This window comes from Condylostylus longicornis, unplaced genomic scaffold (assembly GCF_029603195.1).
Source record: "Condylostylus longicornis isolate FDR11 unplaced genomic scaffold, ASM2960319v2 ptg000256l, whole genome shotgun sequence".
In the NCBI taxonomy this organism is placed as follows: Eukaryota; Metazoa; Arthropoda; class Insecta; order Diptera; family Dolichopodidae; genus Condylostylus; species Condylostylus longicornis.
In genome coordinates, this window is record NW_026578221.1 from 35,112 (window position 1) to 53,810 (window position 18,699).

At 25.8% G+C, this 18,699-nt stretch overlaps 1 protein-coding gene across 1 annotated transcript in view; it reads left to right on the forward strand.

Moving 5' to 3' along the window:
• Positions 1-3,093: 3,093 nt before the first annotated feature.
• Positions 3,094-18,699, forward strand: part of LOC129616634 (T-box protein H15-like) — a gene marked incomplete at its 3' end in the record, with an annotated part of 109,764 nt that continues 94,158 nt past the window's right edge. Inside the window, exon 1 of the mRNA XM_055532256.1 lies at positions 3,094-3,304. Within this exon, the coding sequence (XP_055388231.1) occupies positions 3,154-3,304 (151 nt within the window). The remainder of the gene's footprint in view (positions 3,305-18,699) is intronic.

An 18,699-nucleotide genomic window follows, 5' to 3' on the forward strand; every position in this document is an offset into this window, starting at 1 on the left:
ATTTTGATATTGTAGAAAACTGATATCAAAAATGGCTATAATATAAAATTTTAAACAATTATCAAAAATTCCGCATTGATGAAGCTGCAGAATGAAGTTGAATAATTGAAATCGCTTTTTAAGGTTTGGAACCAATTCTATATTTTGGAATAAGAAATCAAATTTTCCTTTTGAACTTACGCTAAATGTCTTTACTTTTCATATTAAATAACTTAATTATGACATTTTTTATGCTTTCAAACTGGATCGTTTTCAAAATCTGTCATAAAGTTTGGGAAAAACAGTTTAACTGAATCTGATGTTTCTGATCTGGGCTTGCGTTACGGACGTTATAACACAATGATCTCATCATCCTTCAATAACTTGCTAGATAATATTCTTGCTAATGCCAGCAATATTTCTTATATTCATTTTTTAATGCTATTGTTGTTTTGTAAATAAATATTCTTGCTATAAATTGTATAAAATGTTATACGTTATTATTAGGATTTCAGCAAAATAAAGAAATTACTAAATTTCCCACACAATATTTTAAACATAACCCATTACTTTAGCTGTACTAACTGATTTGTTTTTCTAAATGTATTTTTCCTTTATTTAGTGGAATTTTTCAAATTAATTGTGGGATATACAATTACATTTAATTAGATATCGACTTAATACTAACGGCAACTTAGTTTTGATGTTACTGAATTTTACGCAATCTTTAAAAGAAACATTCAAAACAAAAATCTTTACCGAAATATTGCTTAAGTTTACATGTGTGTAGGTTTAAAACACAGCTGTTTATTTTATCCACACTTTTCATACTACATTACCTACTTTAATAATTATACAATTGAATAATGCAAATGTCGTTAGGTATCTACGAATTTCTGAAAAAACTGTAGATGAAAAAACAGGAATAGGACGACTAGACATCGTGCGTCTTTTCTTTATACATACATAGATATTTTTGCAAAAAACAAGAGAGAATATCTTAAAAACGAAATGATAACGGAAGAATTCTATATAGTGTAATGAAAATGCTATGTTTGACATCAAATGCAATATTCTTCATTTACCGTGCATACCCCAATACATACATATGTATGCACACACATGCATACGTTTAACATAACATCCCCACTTTTTACAAATGAATATCCAATAAATAGCTTTACTCACCACGGAAAATAAAAGCTTTCTTTATTTTATCAATCTAAATCACAATTCTTTGGTTTTTCTTATTTACATGCTTAACGTAGATAACATACATACTTTCATATGCATATACAAATAGAAAGGCGTGGTTTATGCTGAGCCACTGCGCTTTAATAATTGAAATTTTCGATTGATTTCAATAATTTTGTCGTTTACACAATATGTAAATGTAATTTAAATACGAATTTTTTTAGGAGATTTAGTAGCTGCAACTGTTTTTGCTTGATAATTTATAGGTAGTTTTTTAAAATGCCAGTTTGTCGTAAAAGACATAATCCAAAGTATTACGCACTTTTTGTACTTTGATATGATTTCACTTTTTTTTAATTTTTTCGTATACATACATATGGAGATATACATATCAGTATGTTACTCTAATTAAATAAACAAATGTCCCTACATATTGTCTTTTCTACAAAATCCCAGGGATATAAATTTTATGATAATTACGCCTCGTAATAGGAACTCGTATTTGTATATATATTAAACTTCTTATTTTTACAATTTGTTTTTCTAAAACAAATTGCAAAAGTATTTCAAATATACCTCAAAGTATAAGTTATTATATATGTAGGTATATAGGCATAAAAGAAAAAAGGGAGTTGCCTTTGGTGTCCATTGCTTATTCAAAATTTTATTTCGAATCTTTGTTTTGTGCATAAATGTTTCAACTATATTTTTACTCAACTAGTAACATACATATAGGGTGTGGTACTACATACGACTATATACATGAATGTGCGTGTGTTGGTAAATATCTCTTTAAAAGAAATTTTACTCCTGGCTTTGCTCCCTTTCTACTGGTTTTAAAGTTCTTATAATAAAGAATAAAAATTTCAATTGATTTGTATGAGTGTGTAAATCAAAATAAACGGAAGAAATACATAGTTTCCAAATTATTTCAATTATTTCGTTTGTCATCACTTTCAACCAAAAACAGACAAAGTCATTCCTACAAAAATAATATTATAATGAATAGACATTTTTATGATGAGGAGTATTTTCCAACATAAGTATATTATATGAATGCAGATACAATTGTGTTAAATTTTGTGTGTGTTGGGAATTTGAACGGTAAAGTTAATGATTTCACATATACGTACTTTGTACATATACGTATATCCATAGCTGTGTATGATTTTTATTTCGTTTTGCAATGTTGCTTTATTAACTATTTCTTGTTGTGTTATTAGGTTGTGCCGTAATTTTTATTTCAGTTCATATTACATTCTTTAAGGGTAGTGTATACGGCGTCTGTTGTTTGGTTTAATAAGAAAAACTCGGCTTTTTCTTTCAGGTTTAGATTTTGTAGTAAATTTTTTTGTTTTTTAATAAAATGAGAATGCTCAATATGTTTAATAAAAAATGTATGAAATATAGCACGCGAGTGTTATTTATGTGATAGAGTAATATAAATGCTTACGTAAATAATTGAAAATGTTTAAATATTCAATGTTTAGTAATTGGTTTTACACATGCCCATAAATATATGTACAAAATATATCGACATAATAAAACGCTTACATTGTAAATATACATATTTATATATACATACATATTATTTGTAAACATAGTTAAATATATTTTGTGCGCATATACATAAGTATTTTTTTTTGAAAACAAAAAGTTGAAATAAAAATTAAAATTTTAATAAACGTAAATAAGTTATTAATACTTGTCAAAATTTCCGCCGCGTATTAAAAATTGTGCTTTTTCACTGAAGATTTTTTAATATAAATGTTAGTGTTAAAAAAATGTTAAGTACAAATTCTTAAAATATGTAAAAAAAAATAAATGCGATAAAATTATATCAAATTAAGCTAAGCAAAACAAAATGTATAAAAGGTTATAATAAATAGTTGAAGTTAAAAACAAAAAAATAAAGTAAAATTTTTGGTTTATAATAACCAAAACCTAAAAGAAAATTTAGTTTTCAAAATTGAATTTTGGATGAAAATGTTATTAGGAACACAAAATCATTGTAATGGCAATATAGCGGCATCAAAATCAACAGCGTCGACGGGTGCGACTGATTTTTCAATAGCTGCTATTATGGCTCGCGGAGGAGCATCGAGTAGAGAAGCTTCGGAAAGAAGCTTGAGTAAGTAAAAAAAAATTCATTTTGAAATAACAAAGTGCTTCAATTTTTACCCCTATTTAAGTAGTAAGAAAATGTAAGGTCGCTTCAACTTTTGTTTGTAAAATAGACGTTTGACAAATTCTTTAAGAATGTGTTGGGAAACATGTATGGATAAATAGAAAAATAATAATGGGTGAAAAAAATTTTTATTGAATTCTTAGTTTCAAGTTCTTGCATTATTTTATATTTTTTGTTTGTGCAATTTCTATTTCGCTACATATCTACATATATTATATTGTACAAGCTTTTTGACTTCAGAGCCTTTCTTGTGTATATTCAACAAAAAATTAAAATAACGAAAAAAAATAATATATGGATATTATTGTTACATAAAAGTTTTTCATATACAATATATGTTTGAAAAATATGGGTTTATACAGGTTGATAAGTGCTAGACATTTGAAAAATGTGTTCACTAGACTGACAGGATTTACAACTGGATTTCGTTGAAAATCTTGAGTTATTTATTTTGCTTCAATTTCTTGTGGTTTTTATACTAACATATCATGTGTATAAATTTTGTTCTAACTCTTTAAAAAATTTTACAAATCTTGTGAAAATATGTTTCTTATTTAGTTTATTTAATAAATTTTGTTTTAAAAAACAATAAATATGTTTAGCAATAAATTCGAATCAAAAAAACGAAACTTATTCCACAGTAAACTTTATAATTTGGATAAATCGTGTCAATTAAATTTTAGATTCATACATAACCCTCTGAATAATCCTTTAGGCCCAAAAAATCTTAAATTTGTAAATAACCACCAATATTCGTGCCATTTACATTTTTATTTAAATCTACCAATGAAATATCCGTACTATATCTAATAGTTTCATTTGGTATATCTGCAGGATCAAAAAGAATTTTTTTATCCGTTGCCCTCCGGCATATATGGTAAAAAACTGAAATTTTATTTTCATTTTGGAAGAAACTACCACTAACCAGAAGAGGGAAAGTTTCTGGGGGAATGAACCCCGCACGTAAAGAATTTCTAAGATATTTTTCATTTTGGAATATCGAGTGACATATCAAAGAATTACCCTGCATATGATTTCTTCTATCGAAATGATTGCGAATAAATCTCTTTGCAATAAAAAATGTCTTTCTAACTTTTTCTTTTGCTTTACTACAAGTAAATTATAATTCATATTACGTTGCAGGTAAATACTTAAATATCGCACGAATTTAGAAGGCAAGATATTCGTCCCATCACTAGCCTTAATATGAAATTGTTTCCAACATTTTTGGACCGTAGAATGACATTTTCTTAAAATATTTCTAAATAAAATAAGGTCACATTTGCTAAAATTAATTCTTAATTTCCAAGAGCTAATATAGCATTGAACTACGTTAAATATTTCCTGCAATTCTGTCTCTATTTGTTCAAGTTTTTTATTCGCCACATAAATTATATCATCTGCGAATGCAATTGAAAATTTTGTAGACAAGATCAATTGCGCTCCATTTAAAAGTTTCCGTAAGTCGTTAATGTGTAACATAAAAAGAAGAGGAGAGCAACCTGTTCCCTATTTCAAACCGTTTTAAATCTTAAATATTTTGCTTGATTTAGTACCATTGATTTCAACTTAAAACTTTTTTTCCTGTAATCATACTTTTTATTAACTTTATTAGATATTTTGGAAACCCATATTAATAGTACACCAACACATTGTGTTATAATTACAAATTTATTAATAGTACACCAATACATTGTCTATCATTTACATACCAATCAACGTCTGACACCAATTTATTAATAGCAGGGAGAGTGAAATGTTTTGGTCTGAGGTCAAACTGAAAATCACTTAGTATTGCATGAATATCTACGTATTTGAAAATCGGTTTTTGTACAACTTTTTCAAAAATCTTACTGATGCTCGATGTCAAGCCTATAGGCCTATAATGATCAGGATTCGTTGGATCCTTGTCAGGCTATTTATTGCAACTATTTTTGCCGTTTTCCACTGATCTGGGAAGTAACAGTTATTCAAAATATTATTAACAGCATAAGCTTTAATAATTTTTTCAGAAAATTGCTTTAAAATTATATTAGGAACTTTATCTATTCTTGAAGATTTTTTGTTTTTTAGTTTTGCAAAAATATCCTTTAATAATATCCTGTAATAATCCTTTGTAATAAAATAATTATTTACTGTATCTTCTTCATTTAATTGATCTGACTTATCTCTGAATATAACAACATGACGCAGTGCCGATGAACCTTCTTCAAAATTCTTTACTTCTCTCTACAAATTCTGTACATTAGATATCTACTTTTAAGAAAAGTGCTAAGTATATTTGCTACTTGAATACTATTTTTTATATTACATCCTTTTTTTTCTATTGATAATTCGTTTGAATTAATATCGTTTTCTAATAATATATCAACCCGATTTTTATCTACTGCTTATTCTCGATGGAACTATTTTCTTAATTTTGTTTTTCCAAAATTTATTTATTGCCCTGTTTAATTAGTGACTGTACATTATTTATTAAGGATTTGATTCTCTATTACCGAGCTAATAGTGTCCAGTTTTGTGAAATTATTATCTATTTCTGCGTTACTTAAATTTCTGTTATTTGGAACAAAAGATGTATCACTATTTTTGATTAAATCATATTTCATATCTAATTTGTTTCTAAATTTTTCCCAATTAACCCTGTTAAAATCATAATCATGCCCTTTGTCATATGAACATAAATAAATTCCTCGTGTAAAACTAATTCCCCTATGATCACTATCAAATATAAATGTATCTATTCTTAAAATTTATTCTACTATCAGCTATACAAAGATCTAAAAAAATCCGCATCTTGGGTACGTAGGATCCATACCCTAATATGATCGAGATTTATACGTAATACTATTAGCGTCTAACTATGATTTAAATATTATTCCCCTATAATTATTTATTACGTTACTCTAATCTGTATGTTTCGCATTGAAATTTCCTTCGACAATACAAGCAATAATTATGTAATTTATCCAAGTTTAATGTTTTGAAAATGCAAGTAAGTTCTTTTTCAAACAAATTTGAACTATTATATGAAGCGCACAGCGAAACATAAATTAAATGTTTACAATTTTTTAACTTTAGGGAAATTGCAGTTGCATCTATAAATTTAAATTTGAATTTTCTTAGAGTATTAATAGAATCATATGCTAAACGGTTTTTAATTAATATTGCTGTAACTCTATAACCTATTTCTCTATTTAGATAGTTTTTTATCATAAAATAACCTTCTATTGTTAACTTCCTATTTTTTTCAAGATTTGTTTTATTCAGTAAAATAATATCTGCACGAATATTCTCTACAAATTTTCTAAGATAATATTCCTTTTGAATGGATCTGTAGAATTAACGTTCAAACTTATAATTTTAAGGTCACTATTTGGAATATCCATATAAATCCCGTAAAATATGTATAATTCGTTTGTAATTGCCGTTAATTCCCTCCTCTATAGTGTTTAATTTTTTGCATATCATATCTAAAATTGCTTTAACATTGCTTAAGTCAAATTGGTTGTCTTTTGCGTTAGATTCAATTGTATTACTTTCCGCCATAAATAATTGAGCGAATTATTTATTAGGATTTATGTAACAATTTACGAAATTGGGTTGAATATTTGATATCAACTGAATTAATCGTTTAACTTAATGTATTCAGGACATCCCCTATATGAGGCTCTCGTGACCACTATTATCACACATAGTACAACACAATTGCTGCTTTCTAGCTTTTGTCTTATAAATATTGCATTCACCCGGTCCATAATGACTTTTACATTTAACACATTTATACTCTAGTTTACAGTTTGGAGTCGCGTGTTCAAACCTTTGGTATACCTCCTACATTGCAAAATCTCATCTTTATTTATCTTATATCATTACACTACTTGATTATTCAGATATTTTATATTATGAAAATCGGATATTTTATTGGTGGGACTAATTTGTACTAAAAAAATTGGCAATAATTTCTTTAATAGAATTAGGAGTAGAAAACCTAATCACTTTCACAAATTCAACTGACTGATTATCTACATCATTTAAATATTTTTTCACATTGTTTTCATTCTAACTTATATGTAAATCTTTTAACAAGAATGTTTTTAATTTTTCTTCAGAAGGAGTTTGCTTCTATTAAATCTTACATATTTCTAAATTTTTTAAAATACTCAAACTATTACAAAATATAATAACATAAATATGGCAGTTGTTCCAAGAGCGAGACTTTGTCATTTTTCTCATTTCTATATCTCGATTGCGCTAAAAGTATTCAATTTACTGCCATTGGATCTTAGAAGAGTTAGAAGTTTGTCAGTTTTTTTAAGAAATGATTATTTTATAATCAATATTTCTTAAGTAACTCTTAAGAAATGGTTATCTTATTTCGACCCCAAAGAATTGAGCTTTTATTGAGCTAAATTTGTTTGATGCACAATCTAGTGATTCCAAAGATTATATTTGAATAAAGATTTGATTAAAATTTATTGTGTTAATAACTTTTGAAGTGTATAATCAAATAACTTTTGAAATGTATAAACTATTTGAAATTGTAAATTTTATTTTTATATTTTTATCATAAGTAAATTATAAATTTTTATAATTTTTTATCTATTTTTATATAGATTTTTATCTAGAAAGATAAGTGATAGTTATAGATATTTTGATTTTTTTTGGGATTTTTGAATTTTTTATTACTTGGTTAGGTTTCTTTGTGATCCATTGTAATTAAATTTAAATTTGTAATATGGCAATTCGTCACTTGTCTTTTAACTGCAATAGAAAGGGCCATCTTTTTCATTTTATTTTATTATTAAGTTATCTATATATTTGTTAACTATTTAGTCTTAAAATTTTATATGAAAAATAAGGCGAATGAATAAATAAAAAAAAAATAAATAAATATAGAAAATTTATTTTGAGTAATTTTTTTAACATAAAATTCGTTTTTATTTAATTTAAGCTTATGTAACAATAACTCGAAAATATCATTGGGGTCTTGATCGGTAAAGTTTATTGGTGGAATTTGCTTTCTTTAATGTTATTAGCATTTACATTTTTATTTGTATTATTACAGTTACTATTGTTGCCATCAAAATGGTTACTATTGCTGTTATCTTCCATATTTAGTCCTTATTACAGAGTTCGATACTCCCATCATTATTTTCCAAGTTTACATTTTGAGTGTGCATATTATTTTCTATATCATTACCATCATTAATATTACAATTTAAGTTAGGTATGAAACTATTGTCATTTAATTATATATTCAATATAATTGTATCTTTCTAAATACTGTACATCAGAAGTAGATATAAATTTTTTGTTGGTATTAACAAAATATTATTGTTAGAATTTTCAGAATTACTTCTAATTACTTATTGGTTAATGTTTTTGTATTTTTGAATTATTTTTTTTTAAAATTTCACTATTTTGTATATTTTTATTATTGGAGCTTTCAATGCTATGTATATTATTTTCATTCTTGTTTTCATTGCTTGTGTTAGTATTTGCGTTAGTATTAGGTATTAAATTGTGAGTATTAAGTTGATGTTCTATATCAACATCTCTTTCTAAATACCGTTCATCTGAAACAAAAGTTGATTTAACAATGGCAGCATTACCAGCATTATTAGACTCAAAGTTTACCATGACGTTATTAATTTTTTTATTTAAATTATTAATTTAAATTTAATTTTTTTTATTTAAATTATTAATTAATTTGCTTTAAACTATTGATTTCACATTTTAACACAGAATTCTCACTTTTTAACTCATTTTTAGTTTTCTTCTTTTTATTCTTATTATCCACCTTAGAAAATTTCATATTTGCATCTGATTCAAACACAGAAAATTCATTCTTTCTTTTTAAGTTTTGGGTTGCATCACTACATGCATTTTTCTTTAAACGCATTTTTACATTTTTTTTCTTAATTTATTATTAATTATAAATTTTTTATTGTAACTTCAAATTATAACCTTGACGTTTAATATTATTAAATTAAAAGATAATATCAAATTAATCATTAATTCACCTATTTTATATATTTTTTAATTCTCAAAAAATACTGAATATTTATAATATAACTATGAGGAAAACACTTAATTAATCCGTCCGTTCCCTTTGAATGATACAAAGAGAGTGCGACATTATATAAAATTACACTATTTGCAACATAAACTCTATTTAATTTTTTCAACAAAAAATTTTTCACCATTTATTTTTGTGTGATATAGTATTATTGTATAATATATGTTGTAGTTAGCCCTTGCAGTGCAAATATTTAACACTTATTTCGTACATTATTAATTGAAAAGAAACTATTTTTTTCTATAAAAAACTAAAAAAAAAATCATTAAAACCGAAGCTCAATACTAAAAACGTTTTTTTTTATTTAAGTTAACTAAGAGTTTTTGGTCAAAATGCCGCTAGGTCCACTAATTTTTTTTTTAATCATGAACGTATTAATGTGAACGTAAAATGTCTGATTTCTGGCATTGAAGTTTGATAATCCGACAAAAATTTTTAAGTCAAAACGCAGAAATATTATATTTATATTCATTACCAAAGCATATATAATTTTCAATTTAAACAAGAAAATTGCAAAATTTTTAAACTATACTGATAATATTCAGTAAAGATGGTATATTAATTTAGATTTCTACAGATATTTCTAAAGATAAGAAAAAATAAAAAATAAATCGAATTATAATTCAAACAAAAATAAGCTACATATTTAATATTGAATTAAAGAGAAAAACATGTCAAATTCAGATGATTTGAATTTATTAGTACTATAGAATGTTACCTTTACTAGTAGTTTTAATAGGCAAAAATTAATACATTAATAAAAAAAATTTATGAAAATTCAATTCGAAATTAGAAATTTTTTTATAAAGTATTATAAGTAATATTTACTACAAATGTATTCTTATAAATAATACTTAAAATATTAAGTACTTTATCATAAGAAATTGCAAGGTATCATATCGATTGTCCATTCAAAAACTGCTGGGTACTTAACTGTTTTTTTTCTCTTGTGGAGTTAATGATTAGAAGAATCTTGAAGAATTTTGTATAAAGTGAATTATACTACTTTATTGACAAATATTGACACACAATTTATTAGACGAATATGGCTGTAAAAAAGTAAAATCCGTTCCACAGAAATAGTTTACATATAATTTTAAATCAAAAATCAAGTATTTTAATTAATTAAAATGAATATCAAAATTAAATTTTATAATGGCAGAATTATATTTTACTTCGAATTACTAAATTATATATATGTTTTTATATGAATATTATGTAAACACATATTATGTTTTTAGTGCTCACATAAATAAAACATAAAAAATTTTCTCTATTCTGCATATACATATATATATATGTATATATATATATATATGTTGTATAGAGAAAATCTTTTATTAACTAAAGGAGAACTTATATGTATCAAACTATCACCAGTTACCACCACTGTTTGTTTTAAGGACACTTACCGTACATGTACTTGCGTGCAACAGTTGTAATAAGATTTAAGCTATATCAATTCAATATAAACAAAGTAAATGTAGAATTTAAACATATTTTGTTTCTGTCGTGTAGTTAGTTCTAAACCTCAAAAATTGATTTTTATGGAATTGCAAAAATTTCATAACTTTTGGACGTAAATAATTTTGTAATTTTTCGTTATATGTTGGAAACTTCTCAAGGTTTTTCTTAAGTATTTTTTTCTAGCGAAAATCAGTTGAATTCTGGATTGAAAAGTTTAGAGAGAATATGGATAAATTATTTTATCTTATACGGTAGCTGAAATATTTTGCAATACTGTGTTTCATAAGGTACAGCAAGTTAACAGGCGCTCGCTAAATTATAAAACTGAAATAAGGCGCATCGCTAGAAAAAGTATTTTCATATGTTATAATTGAATATTCATATATGCATGCAGGTACATATTTATATGTATGTATGTATATACAAGTTTGCAATGAATGTACAATAATTACAAAGCATTGGTGAAATTTTTATGTACTCCATACGTCACTCTTGGGTTTTTTGACTTACAAATTTGATAAGATGCTTTGTTTTGACTTACACATTTGATAAGATGCTCTTTCTTTTGATATGCCAAATTTGGTCCATTTATCGCCTTTTTTCAAATTTCTATTTCTTCCGTATTTCAAAAGACATTTTTAAGTTAATGGAACACAATTTACATATACATACATATATACAATATAAAATTTATTGTATTTCAATAAAAATCTTAAAATATCATTTTTTGCCAAAACATTTTTTTAAAAATGTCAACTGCTTTTTAGAGTAACTATTTTGATCAAAAATTAATAATAGTTAATAATTACGACATTTAAAATCAATAAATATCAAGATTAGTGACAATTTTTTTATTTTTTACATTTTGTTAGGAAATAAAATCTTAACGTAGAAATGGTTTTTATGCTATATCTGTAACAAAAAAAAGTTTCACAAGCTACTCTCACGAAAAATTTTAGGGATAAAAAAATTAAAAAAATTGAAAATGAAATATATTGGTGTTTTTCCAAAGTTCGAACGCATTGTATTCCGAAAGTACATAAAATACAAAATCAAGTAATATATTGCTTTCAAGCCCTTTACTTGTGCTTTCAGAAACTGTTCACTTGAGGCCTTTATATTTTTCGGAATAGAAGTTATAAGCAAAAAAGCTTGGGCAAGTAAAAATTTCGTGAAAATTCGTTAAAATCCCTGTATCTCGGAAACCGTTGAATTTTGACAACTAGTTCCAAACAAAAATTTTACCCATTTTTGATGCCCTAAACAATGATATATAATGTTGTATTCTTTACTGAATCACCCTGTATAAGAAAAAGTAAATAAATTTTTTGTTTTGTTTTGTTGTGTTTTTGCATATTACCACGCTATGGGGCATTACAATTTGATTGTAAAAATTTTTATACAATTGTAAAGTTATTTATATAATTATTGTAAAATCTTTTGTACAATTTCTCGGCTATGTTTTAATTCGCTCCATACGGCATTTTTGAAAATTTCGACTTAAGACTGGTTTTAATGGTTTTGACGTGTGGTCTTATTTACTCCATAGACCATTTTTTTGCAATGGAGAACATTTCATATGAAAAAAGCATGATTTCTTTTTAAATTTTAGTGTGCTCCATAGCTATAGTAAAATTGCCTAAAATTGCATTTGTCATATATATTTTTTTATCTAAAATGATTATTTCATTTAAAATTTAAAAGTTAGATTTTTATTTGCTCCAAGTACATTTAAAATGTTTGAAAAATTATGATTGCAAATTTTTATGATATTTTTTGTCGGATCATCGTGTTTAGTGCTTTAGAATTCAGCTTCATATCTAAAATTTGCTGCTTTGGATAATTACATTCCTAGATTCGTTTTTTTCTAGCTTTTTCTTCCCCAAATGACGAACTGCGTTGTTTTCCTTCAGATTTCTCAAATAATTTGTTCCACCGTTATAGGATTTCAATATAATTTTACTGAAATTAAGTTTCACTTCTAATGAGCTTCATTTGCAAAATTATTTGCTCCATGTGTAAACAGGTCAGTAAGTCGAAAGTTTTGCAATGGCAAAAACGACCAACTCAAAAAAACCGAATTTTTCCGAAAAATCTAGACTTGAATAGATGAAACTTTACTCCGTTGTATATATGTATGTAAGTAAATAATTAATAAACTAAACCGTTCGAACGTATTTTGTTTAGTTAAGGTTCAAACTTTTTTTTTCAAATTTCTCAAATTCGTGTTGCTAGATGAAACATTTGAGAAAAATATTATACTCGTAAGTCTTCATCGGCTAGTGCGAAAGATCGTGTATTGACGTATCAGATCAAAGTTTCGCTTCAACGAAAAATTTTGGTATACATGTAAATAAAGTTGGGTCAAACCAATGGTTTGTATTGTAGCACTTTTCCCTTAAACAAGTGAAAATTCTGCTTTTAAATACAGTCTATGTATTTACCTATCACACTATTAAAATTATTTTCACTTATATACAAAACTATTTCTAGGATTGCATATATTTAGAATGAACGATTTATGCAGTCTTTGAAATAAAGCAAAAATTAATATAAAGCTCGATTTTAAGGGTTAATTGCGTGAGCTAAGAAAAATCATTAGATTTTTTAATGTCATGGAATTTACCGTTAGCTTTTTGTGTTTATAGAAATTTAAATATAAGGTGTCAAAAATTCAAATTTTACAAATTTCAAGAGGCGATAACTTGAGAGGGGGTGGAGATGGAAAAAAATTTTCTTCTAACGAAATGAACTATTTGTTAATGCCTAAAAGCCCCTAAATTTCAAGCTTGTACAGTCTGGGGTTTAGAAGAAAAACGAAATCCAATTTTGAAAAAAAAGACTTTAGATAACGGTAAATTTGAACGGCCATTTTGTTTTTCTAAACTCTAACTATAGTATACCGCGATAGAGGAAGCAACTCACTGCCGTTCTGTGTTTAATTTTCTATTAGAAAATTATCAGATGCAAAAACAGAAATGATCACTATGAGCATATGATCACTAATACATCAATGAATGAAAATTCCTATGGTTTCATAATTTTTCTATTATAAAATTATCAAATGCAAGAACAACAATATTCCCTTTCAGATTTGGTTGTTACCGAAACTAACTGACAAGCATTTCAAGGAATTCGGAAGTATGTTAACTACAAACATACTAACGCCCTAAAAATTGGAAAGAAGTATTTAATAATGTCGCAAGCAGAAAATTGTACCGTGATATTACTAAACACATTTTTTGAAGCAATAACGTTACTACAACGTCTGTGTGGCAACATTTTATATGCTAAAAGTGGTTAATTTTTCCAATAAGGAAAATCTTACCAACGCAATAACCAACATTTGTTGATTTTTGTTCAAAAATGTTGCAAATAATTATGCGTATGTAAAATAGTTAAAATGCCTTTTTTTGCCACAAATTCTTCAATGTTAGAAGTTAGACGCATTATAGTAACGAAGTTTGCTCTGCCTCGCATATTGCCTTTCGAAATTATGCTACTTTAATTTACACATTATAAGTTTTTACAACCGAAAATATTGTGCGGTATAATAATATTGACCTTCAATTCATGTCAAGTAATATAAAAAATATTTATGTATTTAAATTTCGTTCATTTCAAAAATATTTTAATTTTAAAATTATGAAAAAAATATCACTTTTTTTCTAAATTTACTACTTTTTACAAATTCTATGTTTGCAGACGAGAGCGTACGATGTACAATTTTTATCATATTACATAGAATCGATCGTCACAGATCTTTAGATAGAAATATTAACAATGTCAATTCTTTTTTGAAGAAGAACATACATAAGTTTAATATGTATTAACATACATACATATTAAAGATTTTCGAATTGTAGAATATTTCTACTTTGCAAAATGGTACCAAATTTTACGCGAGTGTAATTTCGAAGAAAAGTATTTTACAAGCGTATAGTTAGCAGAAATAGATAAAACTCTTATCTGTTTATTTATAATCATAATATAGGATGAACACTTTATATCACTTTTGGGAACAAAAAAGTTAGTGTGTCTATTTCGGGTTATTTTGAGTGATTTTAGGTACATAAAAAGGAAATATGTGTTTTAAGTCATAATGTAGAGGAACCATATTTAATGGAGGCGACCAAATATTTTGTAAATTATGAAAATGTTCAAAATAAAAATTTAAAAATTTTTCTCATGTTAAAAAAGGAGTTCTATTATTATTTTTCTTTCTAAAATTCAATTATAATGCTATTTTTAGGGTTTAAAATCAAAATTTATTCCAAAAATGAATATGTTATTTTTTTTTCAAATTTCTTTAATTAAAAAACTATTTAATTTAAGTTTTAAAGCTAGGCGCGTATTTTTCAAAATTAGTCGAAAATTTTTTTTCCGTTTATAAATTTAAAATTATTGTACACCTGAAAATAAAGTTATAATATTTTATTATTCAATTGCAATAACCATTTGTTTCTTACATATATGTATCCAACATTTCCAAATATTTTAAGTCATACAAATAACTAATTTTGTTTAATGTGTATTCATATAAATTTATTTTATGTACATAAGAAAAAATAATTTTAAGTTTGCATTAGTAAAATAATTTCTCAAAACAAACGTATTTGTGGCTAAATTATGTTTACTCGACATTTAAAGTAATAACACCTTAACAGGAATTATGTCTTTTGTATGCCTGTAATGAAACTTGATTAACGTCGTTACCAACACAATTCCCAAAATGCTCCACTTTCGACACATAGAAAACCCTCAAACGTACCACACACGTAACAATGTTCCAATTTCGAATCTTTTTTTGACAATATAACATCGCTGCATTCTCAATATGGACGAAAATTTCTTGTTGAGGGGTTAAACCAATTTTGTATTGTAGCACTTTTCCCTTCAACAAGTGAAAACACTGCTTTTAAAAACAATCTATGTATACCAGCCACACTTTTAAAATTATTTTCATTCATATGCGAAACTATTACTAGGATTTCATATATTTAGGATGAACGGTTTATGCAGTTTTTGATTAAAGCAAAAATTAATTTAAAGTGGTGTTAACATAAAGTTAATTTTGAGGGTTAATTGTGTGAATTAAGAAAAATAATTATATTTTTTAATGACACAGAATTCATCGACAAATGGAGGTGGAAAAAAGTTTTCTTCTAACGAAATAAACTATTTATTAAAGTGTGAAAGCTGTTAAAATTTTAGACTTTCACAACCTGGTGTTTAGGAGAAAAACGACATCAAAAATTTGGAAAAAACGAATTTTATATGACGGTAAATTTTAACGGCCATTTTGTTTTTTTAAAGTTTAACTATAGTATGCCACGATTGAAGAAGAAACCCACTGCTTTTCTGCGTTTGTAAAATTTGAAAAATGAATATGGTTGTACTACAATAAATAGTTGAAAAATGGCATTTTTACGGATTTGGTCATTTTTTTAAAAAAGTGCTTATTAAAATTTTTATAATATTCTATAACATTTTCACTAATTTAAACCACATCACATTTTTTTAATTTAAATTGCCATTTAATAAACTTACAATACAAAAAGTTTGAATTATTTTTTATAACAAAATAACATTTGCTTTTACTGGCATTTTCAAAATTATGCTTCAAAAAAAGTATTTTGCATTACGTTATTGTGGAAAACAAATGCACTAGTGAAAGAATTTCTTTATATAAATGTAAATTGTTGTTGTAGCAGTGCAAAGTTTTTTTCCACTAATACATCTATACATCGATACACTAATTAGTACAACCTTCTGAACTAACTAGTGATGACCTATACATTGCGTACTTTCCCTTACTCTTGCCACAAATTTCTCATTTAGACGATCCGTATTTAAAAATGTCCGCATTTCTCTCATGTTGGTTCATTGAATCTACATGATTCAATGAACCTACATGAGTTGACATTTTTCATTCCTTTTTAAAATTTTAAATGAAATGTTACATTATTTTTTAAAGTACATTTGAAGTTGATTCAACTTTCAAATTGGGAGAAAAGAAGCTACGCAGAAAATGTAGAAAATGAGAGATATTAAACTTTTTATATAAATATAGGATACACGCAATACTTTGGTGCATAAAAGACGTACTTATAAATTCACCTTAAAGCAAGTGCTCTTTTGCTAATTGCAAAAGAGAATAGAAAAGAAGAGTATAACTTTTTCATCTTTTGCTAATTGCAATAGATGAAAAAGTTATACTCTTTCCGAACACAAAATAAAACGCAAAGTAGGCTTTGCTAATTGTTTCGGATGTTATTTTTTCGAACTCTTCAAACTTTGAACTTTAGTGTATTGAAAAAATTTCCTTTGTAGAAGCTTTCAAAAGAAATTATCAAATATTGATATTCAAAAATTCATCAGTATTGTTGAGAAAACCTCCGAAATCTTTACAACTGGTATTTGAAAACTTTTTTGAACATCGGTCTTAGGTTCTGAAATAAGTCTGGAAACACCTCGAAACTCTCTACAAAAAAGGTCTCACTATCTTTAAAAACCTAAAATATTAATAAACTTAAAGCATTCAATTTTAACAAAGACAACATTAACACTTTTTCTTGTTAAATTGTGAAAATCGAAAATTTGGAAACATCAGAATCGAATAAAAACTAGCTTTATGCGCTTTTTAAAGGAAAAGTTTTACAGAAAAATATGTAATCAAGTAAAGAAAAAGTTCAAAAATTGTTTTTAATTTGAAAATAATAATCAAATAATTTTTCATTTCAAGCTACAAGAACCTACAAGAACATTTTTTATTTGCCGGAGTATTTAAATTATTCAGTATTTTGTTCAGTTTTTAAGTATTCTCTAAACATTTTAAATAAAACAGCACCTGCCATGGTAAGTATGAGGTCATCGCGTAAAGAGAGCAACTCTCATTTTACTTTTATGGTTTTAAGAAAAATGTATAGAATTTATATGACGGAAAAAAGATTTCACGGCCCTCTTATGTTTTAAGTCATTTGCAACTAAAAATACCTAAGAAGATTTCAACTAACTTTAAGCATATTTTCTCTTTATAACTTTTATTTTCTTCACTCAAAGTGTCTTTATATTAAAGAAAATATTGGATAATTGAAATAATCAGTGCTTACTTAAAATTAATACAAAATGTCTCCGACAAATTAAAATTGTGAAACCTGGAAAAAAGCTGTTTGATAAAAAATGTACAATCGCAAATCACAGCAACATCTAAACTTCTAAGCCATTGTTAAACTTTTATTTACATACTATAAAATTATTTTAAGTTATTAAATATAGCATAGAAATAATAATTTGTTGTTGGCTACATTTATGTGCATATGATGTAAATATATACATACATATAACATAAATTATATTACAATTTCCCTGAAAATTTTTTTAAAGAAAATTTAATTTTTAATTAAATCAATTATTAAAGATTTATAATTATGCAAAAAAACAATTTAGGATTTCAGTTAGAGGTTTCAGTTATAACTTAAGAACTTAATAAAGTTTTGTGAAAGCAACGGCTAGTAAGGCAGAACTTATCTCTCCAAAAAGTGAGAATACTGTTTGTAAATAAAGTTAAAATACATTGTTTAATTTAGTTTCATTATATACCAAATTATATATAAAACTATTGCTTAAATTTCCATATTAGTCCCCTTCAGCTTATTGTCTTGAAGAAAAGGGATATGAAAAATTTGAACAAAAATGGATTTCTGATAACGGTAAATTTCATAGCCATTTTGTTGATTTACAGGTCATTAAAGCTATGGCGCGATAGAAAAAGCTCACCATTCCTCTT